The 25,403-nt window shown below is 50.3% G+C and overlaps 1 protein-coding gene across 2 annotated transcripts; it reads right to left on the bottom strand.

The window, feature by feature from the left end:
• Positions 1-5,413: 5,413 nt before the first annotated feature.
• On the bottom strand, positions 5,414-24,501 carry ZNF746 (zinc finger protein 746). Of its 2 annotated transcripts, none has more exons than XM_082661840.1 (7): positions 24,451-24,501; positions 21,227-21,526; positions 21,022-21,103; positions 19,924-20,037; positions 8,873-9,064; positions 8,251-8,376; positions 5,414-7,096 (listed from the first exon to the last, which is right to left on the bottom strand). In XM_082661840.1, exons 1-7 carry the CDS (start codon positions 24,472-24,474, stop codon positions 6,042-6,044), a joined length of 1,893 nt encoding a protein of 630 aa, XP_082517966.1. In that variant the 5' UTR covers positions 24,475-24,501; the 3' UTR covers positions 5,414-6,041. The 2 variants fall into 2 exon arrangements, with proteins under 2 accessions (XP_082517966.1, XP_082517967.1); XM_082661841.1 differs by having other exon boundaries at positions 5,414-7,093.
• Positions 24,502-25,403: the final 902 nt, after the last annotated feature.

The raw sequence follows: 25,403 nt of genomic DNA, 5'->3' as shown, positions 1-25,403 counted from the left end.
AGGTAGGTGCAGCAGCTCCTCATAGGCTTCCAACATGGCTGCTCTGTTCTGTCTTTGTTTCTGGCACAATAGGATCTCCCTTTATTCCTTTCTATATTAGCTCTATATTTAAAATTACGTTTATTATATCCCACCTGGAATTCCTAGGTATTTGTATCAGGAGTGTGTTCAGTATTTTGTGTTTATTACTTTTTGACAAAGAATTTTCTTAAGACAGAGATTAAGTATATATACTTAATGTCTAAACAGTGCTTTTAATGTTTTTAGATAATCGTATACAAACTGTACAATACTCAGGGTGAAAAGAAACGTGACAATTACGCAAATCAGGAACTTTGTTTTACAGCTGCTGTCAGGGAATAAAGCCTTCCTTGTGATTTGTAAGTCCCTTGCTTCTTTTATTTTTTAATTGAAGTTTAGTTGATTTATAATATTGTGTTAGTTTCAGGTGACAGCAAAGTGATTCACATCTATTTTTTCAGATTTTTTCCATTCTAGGTTATTACAAAATATTGAATATAGTTCCCTGTGCTATACAGTAAATCTGTGTTGCTTATCTATTTTATATATAGTAGATTCTTAACCACAGGCAGATTCTTAACCACTGCGCCACCAGGGAAGCCCCTATGTATTTTATATACAGTAGTGTGTATCTGTTAATCCCATACTCCTAATTTATCTCTCCCCTCCCTTTCCCCTTTGGTAACTGTTAGTTTGTTTTCTGTGTCTGTGAGTCTGTTTCTGTTTTGTAACTAAATTCATTTGTATCATTTTTTAGATTCCATATATAAGTGATATCATATCATATTTGTCTTTGTCTGATTAGTATGATAATCTCTGGGTCCATCCATGTTGCTGCAGATGGCAATATTTCATTTTTTTTTATGGATCAGTAATATTTCATTGTATATGTATACCACATCTTTTTAAACCAATCATCTGTTGATGGGCATCTGGGTTGTTTCCATGTCTTGGTTATTGTAAATAGTGCTGTAATGAACATTGGGGTGCATGTATCTTTTTGATTTAGAGGTTTCACATTTCCTGGATATATGCCCAGGAGTGGGATCGCTGGATCATATGGTGACTCTATTTTTAGTTTTTTAAGGAACTTCCATACTGTTCTCCATAGTGGCTGCACCGGTTTACATTCCTACCAACAGTGTAGGAGGGTTCTCTTTTCTCCACACTCTCTCCAGCATTTATTATTTGTAGAATTTTTAATTATGGCCATTCTGACTGGTGTGAGGTGGTACCTCATTGTAGTGCTGATTTGCATTTCTCTAATGATTAGCAATGTTGAGCATCTTTTCATGTACTTGTTGGCCATCTGTATGTCTTCTTTGGAGAAATGTCTATTTAGGTCTTCTGCCCATTTTTTGATTGGGTTGTTTTTTTGACTTCGAGTTGTATGAGTTGCTTGTATGTATATTTTGGAAATTACCCCCTTGTTGGTCGCATCATTTTATTGCTTCATTTTTATACATACACCTTTATACACATTTCCAGGAACCCATGATATACAAAGTAAGAGAGAGTCCTGTGAGATGACAGATGGAGTCTGAGCAAGTGTCCATGGAAAAACAGGGGAGGCATCAATTCCACCTGCAGAAACTGCGGAAGGCTGGGTGAGGTTGAGCCATGAACTGAGGGGTAAGAAGGAGTGCACCAGGTGGATGGGGCAGTGGGGCAAAGGGAAGGAGGACATCGTCTGCAGCGGGAACAGCATGTGCAGAGATGTGGAACAGCACAGTGCTCTGGGAAGGGCAGGTGGTTCAGTTCATCTAGAGCATGAGATGCAAGGGGAGTTACAGGAGATGACAGGGAAGGAGCCACCTCATGAGGGGTCGGAAATGTCGTGCTGAAGTTTAGATTCTCAGTGCAGGTGGTGGAGTTGCTGGGGGACTTTAAAACCGGGAATGAGAGGGATCAGATCTCCCAGTTAGAAAGGTCACTTGGGGCCTGCGTGAGGGATGGAGAAGTGCAGGATGGGGTGGGAGACACAGACTTGAGACCCAGAAGGACTTCTGGCAAGCCTTCACTGATGTGGAAGAAAGACTGATAAACGACAGAGAAAAAGACAGAAGGTGACAGGAACTTTAGAGGAGGAGGGGACGTCTTCCCCAGGATGGAGACGTAAAGGAGAGTAACAGTCACACTTGGCCAGCACAATCTTAAAAGATCTTGAGGCTGTTGAAATGGTTAAGGTGCAGCTGACCCACCTTGTCTTCAGTCTGCCTGTAAACATGACAATGATGTAGCACTACTACTTAACAATGGAGAGTCAGAAGGGATGGTGACCATCTTTGGAAGCATAGGAATGAGAACAAAGTTGGAAAAAGATGAAGGTAAAGAAAGATGTCAGGAGGAGGCAGGCAGCAGACAGGTACATTTTGATGGGCAACAGACGGTGGCCGATATGAAGGAATGACTGGGAATGATGAACCTCGAGTGTTCTCATTTTGGCAGGTTATTTCAGTGCCAGAACATACAGGAGCATCCCAGGGAGGATCTGGTCTGGCCTCGGAGAGGTGATGAGTGTTGTCCTGAGATTTGGGAAGTGTGGTAAGTCAAATAATGCCCCCCCCACCCGTGAAAGCTGTCCACATCCTAATTCCCAGAACCTGTGTAGCCTTATAGTATGGCAAAGGGGACTTTGCAGATGTGATTAAATTAGGATCTTTGGATGTAGAGATCATTCTCGATTATCTGGGCAGGCCCAATGAAATTGCAAGAGTCTTTATGAGAGGGAGATAAGAGGGTCAAAGTCAAAAAAAAGATGTAATGATTGAAGCAGAGGTTGGAGTGATTCCCTTTGAAGATGAAGGAAGGGGCCACAAGCCAAGGAATGCAGGTGGCCTCAAGAAATTGGAAAAGGCGAAGAAATGGATTCTCTCGAGTCTCCAGAAGGAATGCAGCCCTGATGACACCTTGATTGTAGCTCTATATGACTCATTTTGGACTCCTGACCTCCAGAAATGTAAGATAAACCTGGTTGGTTTAAGCCATGAAGTTTGTGGTAATTTGTTACAGCAGCAATAGGAAGCTAATACCAGGGACCACTGTGCTTTGGCCTAAGTGGGATTCTTTTTTTTGTTTTTTGGGGTTTTTTTTGCAGTATGCGGGCCTCTCACTGTTGTGGCCTCTCCCGCTGCGGAGCACAGGCTCCGGACGCGCAGGCTCAGCGGCCATGGCTCACGGGCCCAGCCGCTCCGAGGCATGTGGGATCTTCCTGGACCGGGGCACGAACCCGTGTCCCCTGCATCGGCAGGCGGACTCTCAACCACTGCGCCACCAGGGAAGCCCAGTGGGATTCTTTTGAGCTGTGGCAGAGCAAGCGTTCCCTGGAAGTTTGGGAGTCGTGGTGGGGTCCCCGTTCCACAGTGCTTGTCTGGTCTCCCTCACTGATTGGGCACCCCTGCTGGATGTCTGAGACGGACCTCAGCCTGCCCCTCCCCACTGCCTAAAACCTTTCCTCCCATGCCCTCTGTCTTGGAGAGCACCTGAGCCAGACCTTAGGAGTCATCCTTTCCTGGGCCTCAGATGGGGTTCGGGCGTGACACGCAGGCAGCATGAGGGCATGAGAATGCATGTGAGGACGGGCGAGGGTGTGGTGGTGGAGGAGGAGCCCCGCCAGCCGGGCAGACACCACATGCATCCCGGTTGGCTTCCAAGCACGAGAGACATGTCCAGTGGGGGCGGTGGGCCAGAAGCACAGCAGAGAGTTCAGGGCTGCTGAGAAGGAATGAGGCGCCATGGCCTGTGCCCGCCATCTCACGATGGGCCTGGATGAGAGCCACTCCCCTTCCTTCTCTGCGTCCCACTCCCACGCCTTCTGTGGCAAATTCGAGTGGATTTTTAAATTTTTTACATTTTCATTTTCTTAAAAAGACAACAATCAAAACAAACGAGACTGAAAACAAAACATGAGATAGAATGTTAACAAGTGTTAACCCTAGTTGGTGGGAATATGGGTGTCAGCTGGCCTGGCTCAAATGCCATTGGAGGGATTTCACTCCAAGACCAGGGTTACAGCCACTGCAGGCATCCCAGATCCTTTCTTGGCCTCTGCCCAGCCAAGAAAAGATGTAAAGAGAAAACATCCAGCTTCAGTTCTTCTTTGATACCCTGCAATTTTTTCTTCCTGTCTTCATATACATGATCTCATACTAAACTAATGACAAAAACCATGACTATATTCTGAAGCGAGGTGACTGGATGTGGTTTTATTTTCCCTCCAGGTGTCGGTTTTATCTCCACAGAGTCAAACTTCTCCGGATTCTCCCATCCCAGCTCTCAGGGACAGCTGCCTCCCTGGGTCCAAGGCCACCCTGAGGAGGGCGCAGAGAAAGCCGACTGCACCCTTGCCGCGGGGGATGCATGTAGTGGCGCCAGGGCCAAAGACGCGGGTCTAAGAACAGGACCCACCAAACCGCCTCGGTGCTGGTTAGGTTTTATTTTAACAGGAGGTCTCCTCTTCATTTGTTTCTCAAAATATCAGTTATATCAATATTAGAAGTGTAAACTGGTACAAAATATACAGTACATAGAAACAATCTTCTTAACTAGTCTATTGCCTAATAAAAGTACGCACAAGGGAGCTGAATGAACAGAAGTGACGGTCTCCCCCCTCGGGAAACAAGTTCCCCAGAGGACAAGGAACCAGCGTCTGCTTCAACAAAACGGGAATGGATAGTCGTGTGGCAGAGACAGCATTGGGGTGGAATCAAGAAACCTTGGCCCATTTCTAATTCCACCTTCAAGATGTCAGCCAGGGAACGAGCAAGCCCTGCCCCTGGCCCAGCCCCTCAACCCCGACCCCTCCCGGGGGTGAGCGCCCACCGGCCGCCAAGGCCGCCACTTGGCTAAAGCTTGAGGCCTGATGATTTTGCTCAGGCAGATGTGGGGCAAACCTTCTAAAAGGGCAAAATGAAAAGCTTTCCTCCCCCAAACTGATGCTCCAGAAGGATGAGCCAAGTCTGACCTGAGCCTCTTCCCAAGTGTCTGCACTCATCGTGCACACGGGGTGCGAGGCTGAGATGGGTCCCCTCTGAGTAGCTTATTGCCTCATCTCTCACAGGAAAGGATGCTCGTCCGGCGTGCTTCACTAGGGCACAGTAACGATCAAATGAGGTTCCATGTGAAAGCGTCTGGACAGCGAGAACACACACCACACCAAGAGAAAAGGAAACGAGCATCTGGCAGGAGCAGAGGGCAGCCCCTCCCCTGTGGGGGTCGGCAGGTGAGGCTCTGTTCCCGGCCCTGCTTCTGCAGCCCCTGCCTCACGCCTGCATCCCTAACGGTGCTTCCGGACAGCTCTCCTTTACGAGGCCCAGGAGTCACGGGGCGGGGCGGGGCGGGGGGGGGGGGGGGGGAGCGGCAGAGCGCCTGCGCACGGCGGGCACTTGGCGCAGAGCCTTCGCAGATGAAAAGCAGGTGCTGAGAGACGCTGGGCTACTGCTCCTCAGTCCTCCTGCCCGCGAGCTGAGGCTGGGCTTCCACGGCGCCCGGCTGGCCTTACTTCCCAGCCTGGCCCTGGGCAGAGCCCGGTCTCCGCTCCCCTGGGGCTGTGTGCAGAGACCGGCCCATCCCTAGGGGTCACTGAGGCCAGGGAGGTCCAGGTCCCTCCTCGCCCGCGTCCCCGGCCAGCCAAGCTTCCGTCGCACCCTCTGTCAGACTTGGTAAGGACACAGCCCACAGCACACACACGCACTCCAGAAACCAAAGGTACACTACGAAGTTTAAACTGCTGCTACTACTATTTAACGGCTTTCTCTTCAAGAATTAGAAAAAAAAAAAAAGTTTCGTAATTAAATTACTTAAAATTCTATGCTGCTCAGTTTCACAATCAGAGAATTCTACTTTGTTTAGAGGTGGGAGCTGCGTTGTCTGGTAGTTTCTCCCGCTCCAGTGATCGGTTCAGCAACTGGGAATCTGGTTCTCCCCCAGGCTCCGTTCCGCCTCGAAGCTTTTCGCACCACCCTGCTGTCTGGAGAAGCGCCTCTTTACACTTGGGCCTGCGGGGGTCGCCCGCGGGGGCCTCACAGGTCCCCGCCGTCGGTGGGTCCCAGGACACTCAGGCCACAAGTCCAGTCGGTCACGAGGTCCGTGGAGGCCAAGGGTCCTTTGGAGGCGGGGCTCTTGAAGGGGTCGGGGGGCACGGCAGGCAGCGGCGGCAGGGGCTGGCCCCGGGCCGGCTTGGCGCCCGCTGCGTGGTTGCGCTGGTGCTTGCGGAGGTGGTCCTTGCGGATGAAGCTCTTGCCGCACACGGTGCAGGTGAAGGGCCGCACGCCCGTGTGCGTGCGGTAGTGGTCGATGAGCTTGGAGCGCTCGGTGAAGCGCTTCTCGCACTCGGTGCAGGGGAAGGGCCGCTCGCCCGTGTGCAGCATGCGGTGCCGGATGAGGTGCGCCGGCCGCGTGAAGCAGCGGCCACACTCGCCGCACCGCAGGCCGCTGCCGTCCCGCGCGCCGCCCGCCGCCCCCGGCGCCCCGTCGGGCAGCCCCCCGCAACTGCGCTGGTGCGCGCTCAGGCTGACCTGCAGCTGGAAGCTCTTCCCGCACGCGGCGCACGTGAACGGCCGCCCCCCCGGGGGGGCCGCCGGGTGTTTCTTCAGGCCCGGCTTGTGGCCGAAGCCTTTGGTCCGGCCGGGGTACTTGCAGGGGTCGCTGAAGGGTCTCGGGGCCTGGCCGGGGTCCAGCACGGCCTCTCCGTTGTCGGGCGAGGAGTAGGCCAGACCCTCAGGCCCGGTCCTCGGGTTCAGGCTCGCGGGAGGCTTACACCTGAAATTCCAGCCCCACCGGACCCCCCCGAAGAGCCAGTCCCCTGGAGGGGTCTCGTCCTGGGTCACCGCGGGGCTGGGCTCGCCCAGCTCGCGCTCGGGCCGGGCGGGCTCTCTCAGCCCCAGCACGGGGTCCTGGCTGGGGAAGGAGCTGCCCTGGCTCTCCCAGGCTCCTTCCTGGACAGGACTAGGGAAGAACCTTGTGGCTTGGCCTGGTCCGAACAGGGTCGCGTGGGCTTCTAGGTCAGTAGGATGCACTGGTGTGGCCACTACCTCCTCTTCCTGGACTTCAGTTTTTATCACAATCTTTACATCTGCTGAGAAAGAGACAGACAGACCAGGTATCATTCTGTCCCCTCCCCACTTACAAAGAGAAGATCTTTCATCGGGACATTTGGCCCAACTACGGCCACTCTGAGCCCTAGTCTCGAAGCCTCCGGATCCAACCATTTCAGCAGAGATGCCCCAGGCGGTCAGGTGGCTGCCTCAAACCGTGGGTGAGGACATCGTGTTCCAGACCTTCACCACAGGTAAAGCAACCAGCCTATCTGCTCCCCTTGTTCTAGAACCTTCACCCCAGGAGAGCAACCATTGCATCTGCTCACCGCGTTCCATTTTCACTTTGGCTCTTAAGGCTAATCATGAAGTTATGCCAAGGAAGGAGCTCTGACCACTGGTGGCAATGCACCCGAGGGGCAGAAGCACAGAGCTGGGCTCAGGTTTATCTGAGACTGGAGCGTGGCTCCCCACAGAGCAGCAGTGACCTCAGGCAAGCTCCTCTGCGAATACCCTGTTGCACAGGGTTGCTTGAAGTTTAAACCACACAGCACATGTGAAAGCACTTAGCATGCTGTTTTGCATGCATTAAGCATTCAGTAAATGTAGCCAGCTAGCTAATGATAAAAATATTAGTGTAGTAGTAAAAGTGTGTTGGATTTTACGTAAATGTACTTGAATTTCATGCCCTAGAGTTTTATATCAGGGATCTAGGCTTCTAGCACAATTTTGGGGTGCCAAAATATGACAGAAATTATTACTTAAAGTAACAGATAACTGCCTTTCAAGACAGAGTAGAAAACTAATACATAAATGAGGCAGTTCCTCCCAATTCGGGCCTGTGGACACCTGTCTTTGGCAGTGCTGATATCTAAGAAGCGGTTCTAGGTGGGTTTGGGTTTTTCCAGGCCAGGGAGGAGCCAGGGTTGCTGAGTCTGGGCAAGAGGTACATCCCCTTAAGTGTTCAGCTTGTCAGGATTGACTGGTTAACACAAGAAAGGAACTGTGGGAAAACGGACCGTCTCAAGAAAGACTGTTCAAGCCTAAGAATCTAGAAGGAGAAAAGGGACAGACTGTACAGAGTGTTCACATCACCGGCACCTAAATGCCTGCTGGCTGCACCACCAGGGGCCACGGCTGAGGCAGCCTCCGGGGCAGACATGAGCCCTTCCAGTCCTCCCTCCACACCCCGTACCTTCCGTGGAGGCGGCCGTGCTGAGCTTCAGCGTCCCATCTGAGCAGGCGGAGGAGGGATGGTGAGGGGGGAGATCCGCCTGCCAGGAGGTGGGCGGGATAGTGGTTGAGAAGTTGGAGTGGACGCCTGCAGTGAAGAGAGAGCAGAGCCAGTGGGTTAGGGAAAGAAGCGGGCAGACCCCGTGGGAGAGGCGGAGCAGCTGCCCCGAGACCCCACCGGTGACTCTCCTGCCCGAGCACAACGACCCCACCTCTCCTGAACCAGTTTGCTTCCGTCCCCTTCTCTGAGGCACCCGGAAGCTCAGACGTCACACTCTTGTCACACAGCCCCTCTTTAATAGGAGGCAGCTGGTGATTTAAATGTCCAGTGCTGGGGCAAGAAGACCAGGAGGGGGCCGGCAAGAGTGAGGCGGAGGAATACCAGGACAAGAGCATCATGGAACCCAGAGGGACCAGCAAGAAGTCCTTCGGGGCAACCCCTGCCGTAAGGTGGGAAATCTTCTAAACTCGTCAGGCCAGAGCCCACAGCCCCCCGCAATGCTTGCAGGAACTTCTTCTCCCAGGTCCTGCCCTCAGTCCCTGCATCTGGTTCCTGCTGTCTGCTCCCAGCCTCAGCCACTCACCAGAGGCAGCGTCGGTAGAGACGTCTCCTGCTCCGGAGTCCAGCTGGCTGAGGCCCCACGGCTCCTCCCCGATGTCTGGCTGTCCGGCTGCCCACGCCTCCACGCCTAGAGCCTGCTGCTCCTGGAGCTGGAGCTCCCCTTCCTGCTTGATCTGCATCAAGAGGTCAGGGGCAGGAACGGGGGGCCCTGAGCCTGAGAAGAAGAGAGTGCGTGAGTGACAGCATCAGGGGCCCTGGGGTGGACACACATCCAGCCAAGGAAAGGCACACGGGGCCTTGCAAAGGTCAAACAGCAAAAGAGCCTGGTGGAAAGGGAAGGCAAGAGCTCAAACAGGGACTGCAGGGTCTTCCAGGCAAATCATGTGGTCACATGGTACTGAGCACACGGGTCAGGCAGGGAAAAGTGAGGAGTACAAAACGCATTCTTGGACTTCCCTGGTGGTGCCGTGGTTAAGAATCTGCCTGCCAATGCGGGGGACACGGGTTCCAGCCCTGGTCTGGGAAGATCCCACGTGTCGCAGTGCAACTAAGCCCGTGCGCCACAGCTACTGAGCCTGCGCTCTAGAGCCCGCGAGCCACAACTACTGAGCCCGTGTGCCACAACCACTGAAGCCCGTGCGCCTAGAGGCCATGCTCTGCAGCAAGAGAAGCCACCACAATGAGAAGCCTGCGTACCACAACTAGAGAAAGCCCGCGCGCAGCAACAAAAACCCAACCTAACCAAAAATAAATAAATAAATAAAACAAAAAAAACGCATTCTCAGGGCTGGATCTCTGGTCCATGGGCAAGACTGTGCTGCCCTAGGGAGGTCCTGCTCTCACTTTAAACACAGAAATGCTAGACAAAATCTACCCCCGTCCCCAAAACCTTACCCCTACACATGTATTTACGTGAGCACAAAAGAAAGATTCCAGATATAAGAATCAAAGAAAAGGGCTTCCCTGGTGGCGCAGTGGTTGAGAGTCCGCCTGCCAATGCAGGGGGCGCGGGTTCGTGCCCCGGTCCGGGAGGATCCCACATGCCACGGAGCGGCTGGGCCCGTGGGCCATGGCCGCTGGGCCTGCGCGTCTGGAGCCTGTGCTCCGCAGCGGGAGAGGCCACGGCGGTGAGAGGCCCGCGTACCGAAAAAAAAAATTAAAAAGAAAAAAAAGAATCAAAGAAAAAACACAAAGTCAAATCAAGAGTTTGAGCAGGAACCAAGCAGAGCTGTTGAAACAGGATGCAGGCCTTAGGGGCGGGGCTTTGATGTCCGAGTGAGGTGAGAGCAGAGCTGAGCTGCCTGCATCCGCCAGGAGCCATGAGGCTCTGTCCCATCAGGTAGATGGGGACTAAAACCCCACCCACGCAGGGGCACAATAAGGAAGCTGCGTCTTGTCCTGGGCCATGGATGGAAAAGCCACCCATAATAGGTTAGATTTCCGTGTCCACACTAACTTCATACTAACCACGTGGTGCAGCTGAGGAAAGTTGAGAAATTCATAGAAAAATTGGCTGAGAACCACGGCAACCCAGGAGGGCCCCAAACAGAGGCAAATGCAAACCTGCCCATAGGGGCACACCCACAAGGCAGGCCTTAAGGGGCCCCTACTAAAAGGCTAAACCTACAAACCAGAAGAGGAGCCAAACGGCATGAGAGCCATGGCAGAGCTCACTCCTGCAAACTACAGAAAAGGAACAGGCCGAAGGATGCAGTAGCGTAAGTACGTTTAAAATATTCAAAGAAGTGAAGGAACAGGATCTGTAAGGCAAGAATGGGAAATTAGTTTTTAAAAGGCAGATGTGAAAGAGAACCAAATAGACATTCTAGAAATGACAAAAACAGTCATGGAAATAAAAAATACAATGGCTGGCTTAACAACAGAATGAACGCAGTTGCAGAGAAAATTAGTGACTTAGAAGATGGATCTGGGGAAACAATCCAGAGTACAACACTGAGAGATAAAGAAATGAAAATATGAAAGAGAAGTTGAGACACGGAGGATTAAACGAGAAGTTCCAACATATGCTGGCAGAAATCCCAGAAGGAGGGAATAAGAAATGGATACGTGGCAACAGGTAAAGAAATAACGGCTGAGAATTTTCCAAAACTGAGCCCATGGTTTGAAGGAAAACACCACTTCCTAAGTAGGAAATAAAAAAGAATATAAACCTAGACAATATTCATGTGATATGGAACAGCAAAGACAAAGAGAAAATCTTAAAAGGCACCAGAGAGAAAAGAATGACATTCAGACTGAAAGCAGATTTCTATCAGCAAGTACGATGTCAGAAGATAATATTTTCAATATTTGACAGGGAAAATAGCTGTCAAAATGAAGCCAGTATAATTCTCATTGCACAAACTAGAGAACAGTGTATGAAAAAATTCATAAAATGGTCATTTATGAACAGGTACGCAAAGGTTCTAAATGAGAGAAATAGAAATCAAATCCTGTAATATGTTTTCAAAAAAGAAGAAAAGACAGTACATTATGAACAAACTGGGTTTCTCCTGAGAACTCAAGGATAAGCTACCCCTGGACAATACAGTAACACAACTCACAAACAGATTAATGGAGAAAACAATAGTCATCTCAACAGACACAGAAGCAGCATTCAACTCTTCCATTTCTGGCATATGGCTGGCTAGCTGTGCAGAGAAACTCCTCTTAATATGGAGTATCTAAAAATGATGGGTAGAGTATAAAAACACACAAATTTTTAAGCATGGATGACCTCTAAGAAAGCCTAAGTCAGCCACGGTAAACTGTAGGGCATCTCCCATTCCCCTACTGCTGGGCTGCAATGGACTGTGCACACCTGGGGCAGATAGATGTGAGAAGCCGGGTGCTTAAGCAGGGTGGAAGGTTGGGCTGGAGACCCCTCACCACCACCACACACATAAACCTGGGACCAAAGAGCAATGTTCCCAGTGCACTAAACATAAAACAAAGGTGAAAACCTGCCCTGTGAAAGGCAACTGCCCATTCTGGCCTTTGGTCTTAGCTGAGTGGGGAGAACAGTCTCCCCTGGGAGTTGACACACCCCAGGCTGGTGTTCCAAACTAATTAAAAATAATAACAGTTTAAGGAAGAAAAAATCTAAATGAGTCATTCTCAAGGGAGGCGTGGGGAAAAAAATAAATACAGGAAAGGCAGGGTTAAGGTCTCACAGCACAATTTAAGATGGTGGCTAAGAATCCGAACACCCTAGTGGCCATGGTCAATGTCAATGATCTAGACCAGCGCCGTACAACAGAGATCAAGGTGGGCCACATATCTAATTTTAGGTTTGATAGTAGCTACCTTAGAAAAGTAGAAAGAAACAGGTGAAATAATTTTGGCAATATTTTTTTAACCCAATATATCCAAATATATCCAGAGTATTCATTTAGACATATTTCATCCCTTTAAGTGCTTGACAGTCACATGTGGCTGGTGCCTACTGTTCTGGACATTTCACACGTAAAGATGAGCAGACTAAAAACAAACAAGAGACTCAGCTACGTGCTGTTTATAGGAGACACACCTAAAACAGAAGGATGCAAAAGCAGTGTGAGACAATAAAAGATATGCTAAGTCAAATAAACAATTAAAAACAAAAAGATGTGGTTATACCATATCAGATGAAATAGACTTAAAAAGAAAAGTATCCATAGAAATAAAAAAGAATCACTGCACAATGGTAAACTGACCAGAAAGGTACAATAATTCTATGATTTAAATCTAATAACACAGCTTCAAAATAATAAAGCAAAACTGACAGAACTCCAGGAGAAATGAACAAATCCACCTCCTCTGTGGGGGACTGACATACCATTTTCCATAACTGGTAAACCAAGCCAACCAAAGATTATAGGATCTGAACAACACTATTAACAAACTGACCAAATGGACATAAGCATAACTTAAAGACAAGGACAACACAAGCTTCTCAAGCCATACAAAACATTAAGAAAAAATGAATACTTTCTAGGCCATAAAACAAACTTCAATAAATTTTAAAAGATTAGTATTTTACACATCTATTTTCTAACTATAACAGCATTAAGTTAGAAATCAATAACATATCCTCAAACTCCCCATATATACTAAAATTATATATATATATATATATATATATATATGCTTTCTAAATAATCCAAGGCTCTAAGGACAAATCACAATGAAAATGGAAGCTATTTGGAACCCAATGCTAATGAAGAAATTACCAAAATGTGTGTCTGCATCTACATGGTACTTAGAGGAAAGTTTGTAGCCTCATATATTTATATTAAAAAAGAGGAAACAGGTTGAAAATTAATAGGTCAAGCAGTCAATGCAAGATGTTAGAAAGTAACAGCAATAAAATAAAAGCAATAAAATAAAAAGAAAGGAAATACTATGAGAGTATAAGTTAATAAAAGAAGAAACAAAGAACACAGAGAAGCAAAAGTTGGTTCTCTGGAAAGGATATTAACCAATACATCTCTAGCAAGATTATCAAGAGAAAAGGAGAAAGCACCAATAACCAACATGAAGAATGAAAAAGGGACATAATGATAGATGTAGCTGAGATTAAAAAATAGAATATTATGAACGTTATTCCAAGAAATTTGAAAACTCTGGGGAAATGAACAAATTCCTTAGAAAAACTAGAACTTGCCAAAACTGAATCAAGAAGGTCCTATAGCTACTAAAGAACTTAGTAGACAAAAATCTCCCCCACAAAGAAAAACATTCAAAGAATAGATAATCCCAATATTACACAAACTCCCTGAGCAAATAAAAACAGAGGGAATACATCATAACATATCTTTAATACCAAAACCAGCCAAAGACAGTCTGAGAAAGGAAAAGTAAAGGCCAGTCTCACTCATGAACAAAGATTCAAAAATCCTAAACAAAATAATTAGCATATTAAGTCCAGCAATGTATATAAAGGATCATGACTAAGTTAGGTTTTTTTCCCAAAATTGCAAGGTTGGTTCAACATGAGAAAATGACATAATTTACCATACTAGTTAAAGAAGAAAAATCATATAATCATCTCAATAGATACCAAAATAGCATTCCATAAAAATTCAACAGCGATTCCTGTTAGAAATATCTAGTCGACCAGACATATACCAAACTCTTTTAACCTGATAAACAGCACTGATCAAAAAACTTTTAACAAATATTAGACTCAATGTGAAAAGTTAAAAAGTATCTTCTTTAACATCATGAACCAATAAGATACCTGTTGTCATCACTTCTATTTAAGGATTTTCTGGGAGTTCTCAGCCAGCACAGTAAAACAAGAGAAAACTAAATCATAAAGATTTGAAACGAAACAAAAAATTCTTATTACTCATAGGGGATATGATTATCTTTTCAGAAAACCCAAGACTCATCAGACAATTATTGGAAAAGTTATTAGTACTAATGAGAATTTTGGCAAGGTTCCTAGATAGAAATATCAATAAATAAAAGACAATTGCATTTTTGTCCACTCTTAGGGTTTTAAGGGAGCCTGGTAATTACCATTTTTCTTCCCTGTCATGGATCTTAACAATTAGAGAAATAAAACAAAAGAGGAAGGCTGGTGAGGGTAAACTCTTTTTATTACTGATAAATGAGGATGCAGCTTTTATGTAAGAGGGGCCCTCAGCACTGACCCTGGATCAGGAAGTCACCCTGGACCATGGTGAAGGAGGCTCTCCCCAGCAGAGCAGCAGAGACTGCCTGTCCCTGGGGGCAGCCAGCTGCCCAAGGGAAGAAGGTTGGGCAAGGACTGTGCTTGTCCAATCCTTGCTCCCAAACTCGCCGATGAGGAGCATCCCTGGTGGCACCTCTGGTGGGGTGCCTAACTGGGTGGGAGAGAACGAAAAGGAATGACTACAGCTGTACTACACCAACATGGATGACTCTCAAAAACAAAGTCAAATGAAAACAGCAAGTTAAAGAAGAGTATATATGGTATGATCTCATTCATAAAAAGTTCAAAACCAGGTTAAACAATGTTACTTAGGAACATATACATAGGTAATAAAAATGTAAGGAAAAGCAAGGGACTGATCTCATCTGTCTGAATTTTGCGTTTATCTGTGAGAGGAAGGGAGGGGTCTGGGGTCTGGGAGGGACAGTGGGGTCTTGAAAATAGATCGGGTTATGATCTATTTCTTATGCTGCGAGTTGGGAATATGGGTGTTTACCAATTGTTCTCTAAACTTTATGTATTTTATGTTATGTATTTTATTCTGTATGTATTTTGTTTATGTTATATAATACAAAGTAAAATGTATTAAAGAAATAAAATAATATTAAAAAAACAAAAAACAACATTTGATACAATATAACATTTATTCACGATTAAAAACAGTGGCCAGAAGTGGAAGGAAACTTCTTTTAAACTAACAGTATCTTCAAAAGTCTACGGCAAAAATCATCCTAAATGCCGAAACTCTTTAAGTATCCCACAGACAAGGATGCCAGCTATCACAGCTACTATTTAACCATGTCGTAGGCCCACTGCTAAACCAGAAAAATAAAGTTACGAACATTTAAAAAGAAGAGATAACTTTTGTGCTGTCTATGGAGAGCACAATTGTGCATGTAAAGAACCTAAGACTCTAAATTGACCAGTCATTAGAAGTAATAAGAGCTGAGAAAATTGTTTTTCTTACTAAACAAAGTCAACAGCTTTACCGCACACCTGCAACGACTATTTAAAACATGTAATTAATTTAAAAATCTCATTCACAATAGAAACAACAATGGTCAGGAGAAAACTGTAAAGTCCTATTCAGGCACATACAGAAGGCTTCAGTAAACAAGTCTTCCTGTGGGTAAGGGGGCTCAATACTGCAATGACAGTAATTCTCCAGAAATGAAATTACAAAAGAAATGCAATTCCAATCAAAATTCCAACAGAATTTCTGAGAACCTGACACAAAGATTCTGAAATTCATCTAGAAGAACAAAGGTCCAAGAATAGCCAAGAAAAGTTTAGAAGAACAAGTAGGGAAAGCTTAGTCTACTACATATCAAGGCTTAGTAGGAAACTAAAACAGTGAGAATTGGTGCAGAGATAGACAAAGAGACCAAAGAAACCAGTAAAGAGCCCAGGAACGGCGCGTGCACGTATGGAAACCTGGTTCGTGACCAAATGGGCATTACACATCATTGGAGAAAAGGGAGAGTCTCCAGCCAACTTTGCTGGAAAACTAGATGTCTTGTGGGGAAAATTTTTTTAAATTCTCCCTTGTAACCTCCCCAAATATTCATTCTAGTTGGATTAGAGACTTAAAGGTAAAAAGCAAGACTAGAGTGAGGCAGGAAAGGATATTTTAAGACAGAAAAAGCACAGATCATAAAGGAAAAGACTGGTGTTTATGACTCTACCAAAAATTAAAACTTCTATCTAAGAACTACAAAGTTAAAAGACCTGCCACAGACTGGGAGAAGATATTTGTAATGCAAATAACAGACAAAGCGTTAGTATCCAGAACTATATAAAGAGACCTGAATCAGTAAGATAATGAGAAACAACAGGAGAAAAACAGAAAAAGATAATTCACTGAAGCAGAACCCAAATAAACATCTGAAGATGCTCAGCTCCACTAAGAACTGGGGAAATGCAAATTAAAACAAGATACCATTTCACTTCCATCAGATCGGCAAACATCTAATTCTGAAAAGTGGGCAAGGAAGTAAGAAAGCAGGTCCTCTTAACTGCTGGGGAGTATGTACGCCAGTGTGACCATGGGGAGGGTGAGCTGGCAACGGCAGAGGTGCAGACGGGCATGCCCTCCACACTGGGATTCCTCCTCCAGGTCTATTCCCTAGAGAGACATCAGCACATGGACACAAAAAGACACCTTTAAGAATGTACACTCCAGTACCACTTGTGACAGTGAAAAGTTAGAAACAGCTTAAGTGCAACTCAATGCAGGGATGGATAAAAAATTGTAATATAGTTGCTTTCGGAATGCTGAGTAGCCATTAAAATGAACGAACTTGACTTATATGCGTTGACAGAGATAAGTATGAAACACAGAATACTGAGTGATAGAGATGATGACACGTGATTTTTTCAAAACACACAAAACCATTATTATATATTGTTTATGGCTACATATGTATACAAAGAAGTTTTAAAATGTGGATAGAAAGGACAAACAACTTCTGGACAACTGGCTACCCTGAGGAGGAATGAGACTGGGAGATCTAAAAAGGAATTTAAATTGTATCAGAAATATATTATACACACACACGATTAAATTATGAAACACAGGATACATTCAAAAATATTTATTCAATTCCTACTCTGTGCTAGGCAGTGTTCTAGGCCAGAATGATTATATGAACAAAACAAATAAAAGTGCTCATCCTCTTGAAATTTACATCCTAATGAAGGTGAGGGTGGTGACCAGACACATACACGTCTATCAATAGGAAACATGTATAATCTACAAATATGAAATATATTCTAGTTATACATATGTAGTATCTATGTCTATATAAAGTCTATAAATATAGAATATATAATAATGTAAAATATGAAATGCACATAATAGATGATATCGGATATGGAACAAACCGAAGTAGGAAAGGGAGCCTGGAAGCTGGGTGGGGAGAGGGGCTGCCATTTTAAATAGGGTGATTAGGGAAAGTCATATTTCAGCAGAGACCTGAAGGAGGTAATGGGTTGAGCCCAGGAGATATCTGAAGAGCACTCCTGGCAGAGGGCACTGCCAGGTGCAAAGGCTCAGAGACTGGGCCAGCCTGGAGTGTTGCGGGAACATCAAGGAGGCCGGTGTGGCTGGAACTGAGCGAGTGGGGGACAAGCAGAGGGAGAGAAGCCTGGCTGTGTGAGTCGATGGAAAGCCAGCAGGGGTTGGGAGCCAAAGGACGCAGGACTTGTGCTGTAAAGGGGTCACTCTGGCTGCTGGGTGGGGAGCAGACTCTGGAGGATTAGGGCAGGAGCAGGGAGACTGGTGGGAGGTGCCCGCGATACTCTAAGCAGGAAACCACGGGCCTGGGGGCAGGGGGACAGGCAGGAGAGTCTGGAGGAGTGCTGGCAGGGTTTCCCGACGGTGGGGACTGCGCGTGAAAGAGGGTCAGGGATGGCCCCTGTGTTCTGGGCCAGCAGCTGGAGGACGGAGGGCTCCTACTGCAGTGGGGAAGCCTGTGGGAGGAGCAGGTTCTGACGGGCAGACGAGGAGCTCGGGGAGGCACGTGGTCCAAGCGGGCTGTCCGGCAGCTGTCCACGTGCAGACAGACCGGGCGGCGGGCGTGCAGGATTCAGGGGAGAGGCCCTGGTGGGAGTGCCCACCGGAAGGATGGAGTGTGGGCGCAGAGAGAGGCGGAGGAGGGCTGAGGGCACCCCAATGCTTAAAGATCAGAAAGGGCAGCAGGAAACAGCAAAGGAAAGGTGGGAGGAAAACCAGGAGAGGCTATACTGAGGAGCAACGACCCCAGTGACAGCAGCACCCTCCAGGCAGGGAAAGAGGGTGAGGAAAGGGCAGGAAGCAGGTCTCCGCTGGGCAAGAATGGGTGGACAGCTGGGGAGGAGCCTGAGGATTGGCGGCCTTGCTGAGCACCCACTTCCCCAAGCACAGCTGGGAGGATTTAGGGGTTGAAGAGAAGTGGGAGAGGAGGTCTGACGAGTGGCTGCACAAAGCCCAGAGCTGGGGAGGGTGGACCGGGGGTCCCGGCTTCTTGGACTGAGGTGGGCGGGGATGAGGGCCACCCAGGGATCCCGCTGATGGGCTCAAGGCCTGAGAGGGGAGCTCTGAGTGCCGGAGGGGAGGGCTGGGCAGGGACTCCCCAGAAGCCACCACATTTCCAGGCCCCTATTCACTCTCATTATCGTGTATATTGATTACATCCAGGGAGGCCTCCACATACGATAAAACAAACCTACGGGGAACCTCCCACCCAAGGTAAGCCGCTGGCAGCCCCACGTGTCATAACTATCTTTTCCATCCAGACAGCACTCTGCTCTTAGTCAATTTCTAGCTTTCAGCACTGTCCCTGTTGACCTAAACTGGTGAATGATTTCTGAACACGGCCTGCCCCGGGGAAAGGGAAAATCTAACTGCAGTGACACAGCAAACACGGAAGACACATTTTGTGAATCACAAATTAAACATATAAGACTTTTTAGTAACCCAGGTGTTCAGACGAAAGGCAAGCCCCAAGGCAGGTGGTGCAGACAAGGGGTCTTGGGAGGAGGTGGGCTTGAGCCTGCAGGGGTGGGGTCTCCCTGGTAAGTGACAGACCGTTGCTGACCCCCAACCCAGCAAGGTCTTCCCGTCAGCCATTTGGCTTTTCTCATGTGTCTACCTGTCCTTTCCTTAACTTTCAAACGTGCTGACTGGCCCAGGAAAATCTGAGACCGTCGTATCGGGTATCCAGATTCACCTTTAAATAAATCAGTGACTCTAACCATGTTGAGACATGGCTAAGGGGTTTATGTTCTGTAATTACTAATGGTTTTAAGTGAAATTTGGTTCTCAGGTGGAGGCAAGGCTGACTCTTTGTAAAGCTATGAATGAATTAAATTTTGTCTTTATTATCTTCTACCTTCCTGTCTGTATCCCCCTCCTTCTTCCTCTAATGCTGAGCCACTGGCACCATCTCTTTCCTAAAAGACTAAGTTTGTTGCCTGTTTTCACGCTGGGAAGTATTCCTGGAGTGTTAGCTGAACAGGCTATAGGTCATAATTCAACTATAAGAAAACTCAGGTTTAAAACATTGATGTTGGCCTTCCCTGGTGGCGCAGTGGTTGAGAGTCCTCCTGCCGATGCAGGGGACACGGGTTCATGCCCCGGTCCGGGAGGATCCCACATGCCGCAGAGCGGCTGGGCCCGTGAGCCATGGCCTCTGAGCCTGCGCGTCCAGAGCCTGTGCTCCGCAGCGGGAGAGGCCACAGCAGTGAGAGGCCCGCATACCGCAAAACAAAAAAAACAAAAAAAACAACAAAAAAAAAACCATTGATGTTTTTCCTTGGCTCTCCCTGGAAAGAAGGTCACACCTTCCCTGGCCCTTTACTTTTGTTTCCATCTGATTGCCTGCTATCTCCCTAGCCTTCCCCCAACCCCTCACCTGGACTCGGGTCCACAGGAACATCTGGAACCTTGGGGCCAGCGCGACGCCAGCTGCACGGCTCCTTCCCCTGTTCAATCTGGGAGAGGACCTCGGGCTTGGAGATGGCATAGTCTGGGGGAAGACAGAAGGGTTAGCTTTTGCCACGTTCCGTTCAGAGCTGGGGACAGGCAGCCTGGGAAACCAAGATGGCCCAGAAACTACATTTCTTGATTGGTAAAGGGCAGTGGTTCCCAACCATAGGCAATTTTGCCTCCTAAGGGACATTTGTCAAAGTCTGAGACATTTTTGGTTGTCACGACTGGGGGCTGGGGGAGAGGTGCCACTGGCATCTGCTGGGAAGAGGGACACTGCCGAACATCCTATGAGGCACAGGATGGCCCCCAAAACAAAGCCTCATCTGGCCCAAGATGCAATGCTGAGCTGAAGACACTCTGGTATAGGGTCTCGAGGTTAAGAAGCCGTACATTCCTGCAAACTGAAATAGAACCTCACACCCGCACCTGCTCCCAGCCTCATAACCATGCCTTTTGCCTTCAGACCTGGGGTCACACAGATACCATCCCAAGAGGTAATAAGCCCAGAAGAAACAGTCCAGGCCTTCTTGGGGGTACTGCCTGAAGGGAGCGGCGGCAGGCCCAGGGTGTGGAGAAGCCTCCAGGTGTGAAGGCAGCGCTGGCTCTGAGAAGCATGGTCTGCCCACATTCTCCGCCGACCCAGAGGAGCCACTCGGTCAGGCCTCATGTCTCAGCGAGAGAAAAAGTCCTTCTCAAACCTGGGTTGATCATACTGGATCTGAGAGCGGTGGGAGCCTTCTCCACTCCAGGTCTCAGCAGAACAGAAACGGCTGTGCTCTGAGCCTGGTTAGGAGAGGGGCCACCATGCCTCCCGGTCTGGCACCCCGTGAACTTCACCAAGTAGAAGGCAGCCTTTGACTCAGTCACCCAGGGCTCATCTTTAGGAAAAAGAGGCGATAACCGTGCCTGGTCAAGGTTCCCAGCGATTTACATATCCTCAGGACAAAAGCCACCAGAAGGAAGAGAGAAGCTGAGGTCTCCCCAAATCACACGTAACCAAGAAAAGAGTCTCACGCCTTACCCAGGGAGACCAGCGTCTCGTAGTTGCCCCGCATCACGTGCTTGTACAGCTCCTTCTGCCACTCGGACAGGTTCCCCCACTCCTGCTCAGAGAAATACACGGCCATATCATCAAAGGTCACGGGCACCCGGAACCACAGTGTCACGCACGCTCACCCGCACGCTGACGGGCACGGACTGTCCCACCCCCGGCGCCCAGGGCTTACCTTGGGGGCCTCGCCCTTGCTGCCCGGGGGCAGCCTCAGGATCCAGAAGTTCCTGTTCCTCAGCAGGTTTTCCACGTTCTCCAGCCGCCTCTGCAGCAGCCCGTACTCCTGCAGCAGGGTCCCCAGCACCGCCCACTTGCCCTCCAGCTGGTTCCCCAACTCCACGGCTGTCTTCTCGCAGTCGGCCAGCTTCTTCTCGGCCATCCCGGTTCGACCTTCTAGGGAAAGCAAGCGGGCAGCCTGCGATTCGATCTTCCTCTCCATGGCCTGAATTGTAGCTGCCATTGTCCACGGAGAAATCTTGCAGAAACAGAGAGGAGAACAGCATCAATCATTCCGCCCGCCGTGTTCCTTGAGCCCCTCTCTCTGAGGCATCAGGGAGCTGAGTGGGGCAGCGCACGTGTGGGAAGTGGGGATGTCCTGTGCCACAGGCCAGATCTCGGCCTGGCGGTCAGCTCCTCTGGGCAGGTGCCCTGCCTCCAGGCCTCCGCAGCACTCCTTGCAGACCCCCATCAGGGCACTCGCCGCCCTATACAGTAACCTCCCGCATCCACCTCTACAAGCTCTCTGAAGGCAGCGCTGCATCTTCACAGCACAGTGAGGGGCCCGTGGTAGGCGCTCGGTGCAATTTTGCTAAATCAACTGTGACTTCGCACTGCTGGGGTGTCTTAATGGAGAAATAGTAAACTGCAGATTTACTAGAGCCCCGCCAGCACCTCCCATCATAATTGCACAGATCTGTCTACTGATGACGACCTTGCAAAAAAAACAGCTGGTTCACTGAAACGACACAAACACAAGCGCTGCTCAACCGCTTTATTAAAAAGCAACTCGTGTCTCTTTAATAAACATGGAAGTCTGATGACTAATTCCTTTCCACCCCAGGACAATCTAATTTTGTCCAATTACCACCCACCTCAAACTAAAAATCACCATTACTGCAAATCTCCCCCAGCCAAGAGTTAAGACTTTTTGACAAAACACGAGCCCCTGCCCTTGTGAGACTGACTTTTTTCTCTCACTGTTCCCACCCTTCCCAAGGGGCGAATTACGGTCTCGGACATTGTTGTCGCTGCCCCAGGATCAGTGACACACCTTACAGACTGGTGAGGAAGGTGAGACATATACCATAAGGTGAGACTTTTATATGTGCTGCAACCATCATAAACCGTCATTCCCCTGACTTGCCTGTCGCTGGACAGTTCAATCGTGGCTTAGATGACCGGCAGCTGGGGACACCGAGGCAAGGGCGCATTTTGCTTTGGGTGGGGCTCGACCACTAGACCCCCCCGACCCACATCTGAAGGTAGGACCCATGGGTCCGAGAGGAAGCCCTGATATTTATACCTTCTGGCAGCACCTGAGGATCAATGGTACCTTACAGCATTCTGAAAACTATTCCTAAACAAATGTTTGGTGACTATCTGCAAAATTGAAAAGTGACTGGTAGGAACCAGTGTGGGTTCATTCAGAGGAAGTCACTGAGAACTAGAACATGGGAGGGTGCCTCAGAAAATAGCGACAGGAGAGTCTGAGCAGAGGCTGAAAAAACTGGCAAGGGTGGAGCATCAGGGATTTTGTGGTGGTTTGGAAGGCAGCTGGACCAGATGACCTCTGACCTGAAGAAGGTAGGGCTTTAGCTGGGCCTCAAAGGACGGAGAGGAGCTGGACTGGCAGAGAAACAACTGGATGTGGGATTCCTGCTCAGGAGGTAGGTGGCTCTGCTCTGAGGCTGCAAAGACTGCACTGGGCTGGCACCTTGGGCTGGTGCAGCCCTGCCCCTGGGTGCGAGGCCACGTTTCTTCCCTTCCCCTCACTCCTCCTCTCTTGACCGATCCCAGACATACGACCCCAGCCTCTAAACGTTTGCTTCAGAAGTGTCCTTTCACTTTATCGCCCAGCTCCCCAACCCCAGAAATCCCACTCAGCCTCCAAGAACATCTGACTGCCATTATTATAATCTTTGTGTTCCATGAAAAGGGCATCTGCATAAACTCCAACCTTATAGACACATGCAGTTTTCTTACATTTTAACGGGGCCAGGGAGCCTCGTGTGAGGCCTTCACACTATTTGGTGAGAGGTGGCGACTGTTTCTACTCAAGCCCAGCTCCTCGCTGAATAGTGGGTGGACAAGATGGGGCTGGCCTCAGACTCCTGCCAGGGAAGCGGAAACTCTCTGCTTGAGAACAGCTGATGGGAAGAGAACTCCAAATCCTTCAATGGCTCCCCACCCATAGGATGAAGTCCAGGCAGGCCTTCAAACCCCTTCCAACTCTCCCTGCAGCCTCCTCTCCCCGTGCCTCCCTACCAAAGCCATCTTTTCCAGGCAAACGACTTCTGTCTCCTCCCGGCACTGCCTGCCAGTCTGTGTCCAAGCCTCCTCCCTACCTGAAAAGCTCCACGGGTCCAGCTCAGCCTGATGAAATCCTAGCCTTCCCTAAAAGCCCAGCTCAAATCACAGCAGCACAGGCCAGGAAGGTGCACGCACCTCCTTCTGCCTTGCTTTACCATCACCAGTGTACCTGTTTCCCCCAAAGCGCCAGTGTGTCCCAGCACACAGAGCGACCCTGTCTTTCCACACCTTTTCTAGCCGTGCGATCCTGGGCAAGTTAACTTCTCTAGGCCTCGGGTTTTTCTTTTTTATGACAGAGAATCAGAGCCTACCCCCTAGGTTTCCTGTGAGGACAAAATCACGCCTAACAGGGCTGGTGCCGTGCCTGCGTCCCTCTACGAACGAGAGCAGCTGTCTTCCGCCCCGACCCCGAGCGAGCCGGGCACGCAGAGGGGCCTCGGTGCCAGCGGAATCGCCGCCGCTCGGGACGCCTCCCAGGTGCCACCAGGCCGCTGGGGGGAGCTGGGGGGAAGGGAACGCAAGGCTGAGCGGTGGGCAGAGAAAGGAGACGCGGGGTGGGGGGCGCGGAGACGAGGGGGCCAGCGGATGGGGCGGGGGCAGGAAGCCCCGGAGGGCAGCAGGAACTCGGCGTGGGGCGGCCTCTGGTGCGCGGACGGCCGGTCCCGCCCTGCTCAGGCTCGGCCCGGAACGGGGGGCCTGGCCGGCGGGTGCCTAGGCCCCGGCGGACCCCGCGTCCCGCTCGCTGGAGCCCCAGGCCCGGCGGCCCGGCCCGACCCCCGGAGTCCCTCCCTAGGGCCTGCGGCGCCGTATGCTGGGCCCGGGCCGCCCGGGCCCCGAGTCCGCACGTCCGTGCGCGCGGGCCGCCCTTACCGGAGCCGCGGCCGCCTCGGCCATGGCCCTGCGCTGTCCGGCTCGGCCCGGAGGAAGTCGCCGCCGCCGCCGCCGCCGCCGCCGCCGCCGCGCGGCCGCACGCTAGCCGGCCCCCGGCCTCTCCGCAGGCGGCGCCTGCCCGGCCCTGCTGTCCCCACCCGCGTCGCCGCGCTCCTCGCTGGCCGGCCCGCGCCGCTCCGCCCGCAGACGCGCCGCCGCCGTCAGCGCCCGGCCGGTCCACACTGCATCCTGGGAGCCGGCGCAGGCCCGTGAGGCTTCCTGGAGGCAGCGCGGCCGCACAGCCCCACCTGCAGCCCGGAGAGGCGAACGGCAGGCGCGGCGCCCGCCCCGCCCCGCCCAGCCCCGCCCGGCGGCCCGTTGCCACTGTGCCACCCGCCTGCCAGCCGAGCCCCGGACACTGCCCGGCCCGCCGGCCTCCCGACCCACCGAACCCCCGACCCGCCGACGCGCCGACCCACCCTGCCGCTGACCCGCCAACCCCCCGGCCCCTGATCCACCGGCCCGCCGATCCCCCTGGCCCCTTGATCTTACCGACCCACTGGCCTGCCACTCCGCCGACACCCCGATCCCCCGAGTCCCCGACCCCTAGGCCCAACGAACACGGCCGGGTGCGCGCTGAGTCGCCGACCGGACTCAGCGCCAGACCTGCCGCCCGCCGCGAGAGCCTCGGACTTTGGTCCCCCGCGCCCCGAGGGACTCGGTGACCAAAAAGGATCTCCCCGCTCCAGTGGGGGAGCCGGGCCGCCCCCGGTGACCACGGCGACGGCGGCCGCCCCCCCCCCATGCGAACCCCAGGAGACCAGCGCCTTCTCCCCTGGGGCGCCCGCCACGTCGCCTCTGCTGCTTGAGGTCCTGCGGGGCGATCTGGGCTTCTTGTGTGTTTACTTACTTGGACAGCTGTACCTCATGTCTACCTTTGATTTGAAATGGAA

This window comes from Grampus griseus (genome assembly GCF_964374135.1).
Source record: "Grampus griseus genome assembly, chromosome: 9".
NCBI classification, from domain to species: domain Eukaryota; kingdom Metazoa; phylum Chordata; class Mammalia; order Artiodactyla; family Delphinidae; genus Grampus; species Grampus griseus.
This window is presented reverse-complemented; position numbering and strand designations above follow the sequence as displayed.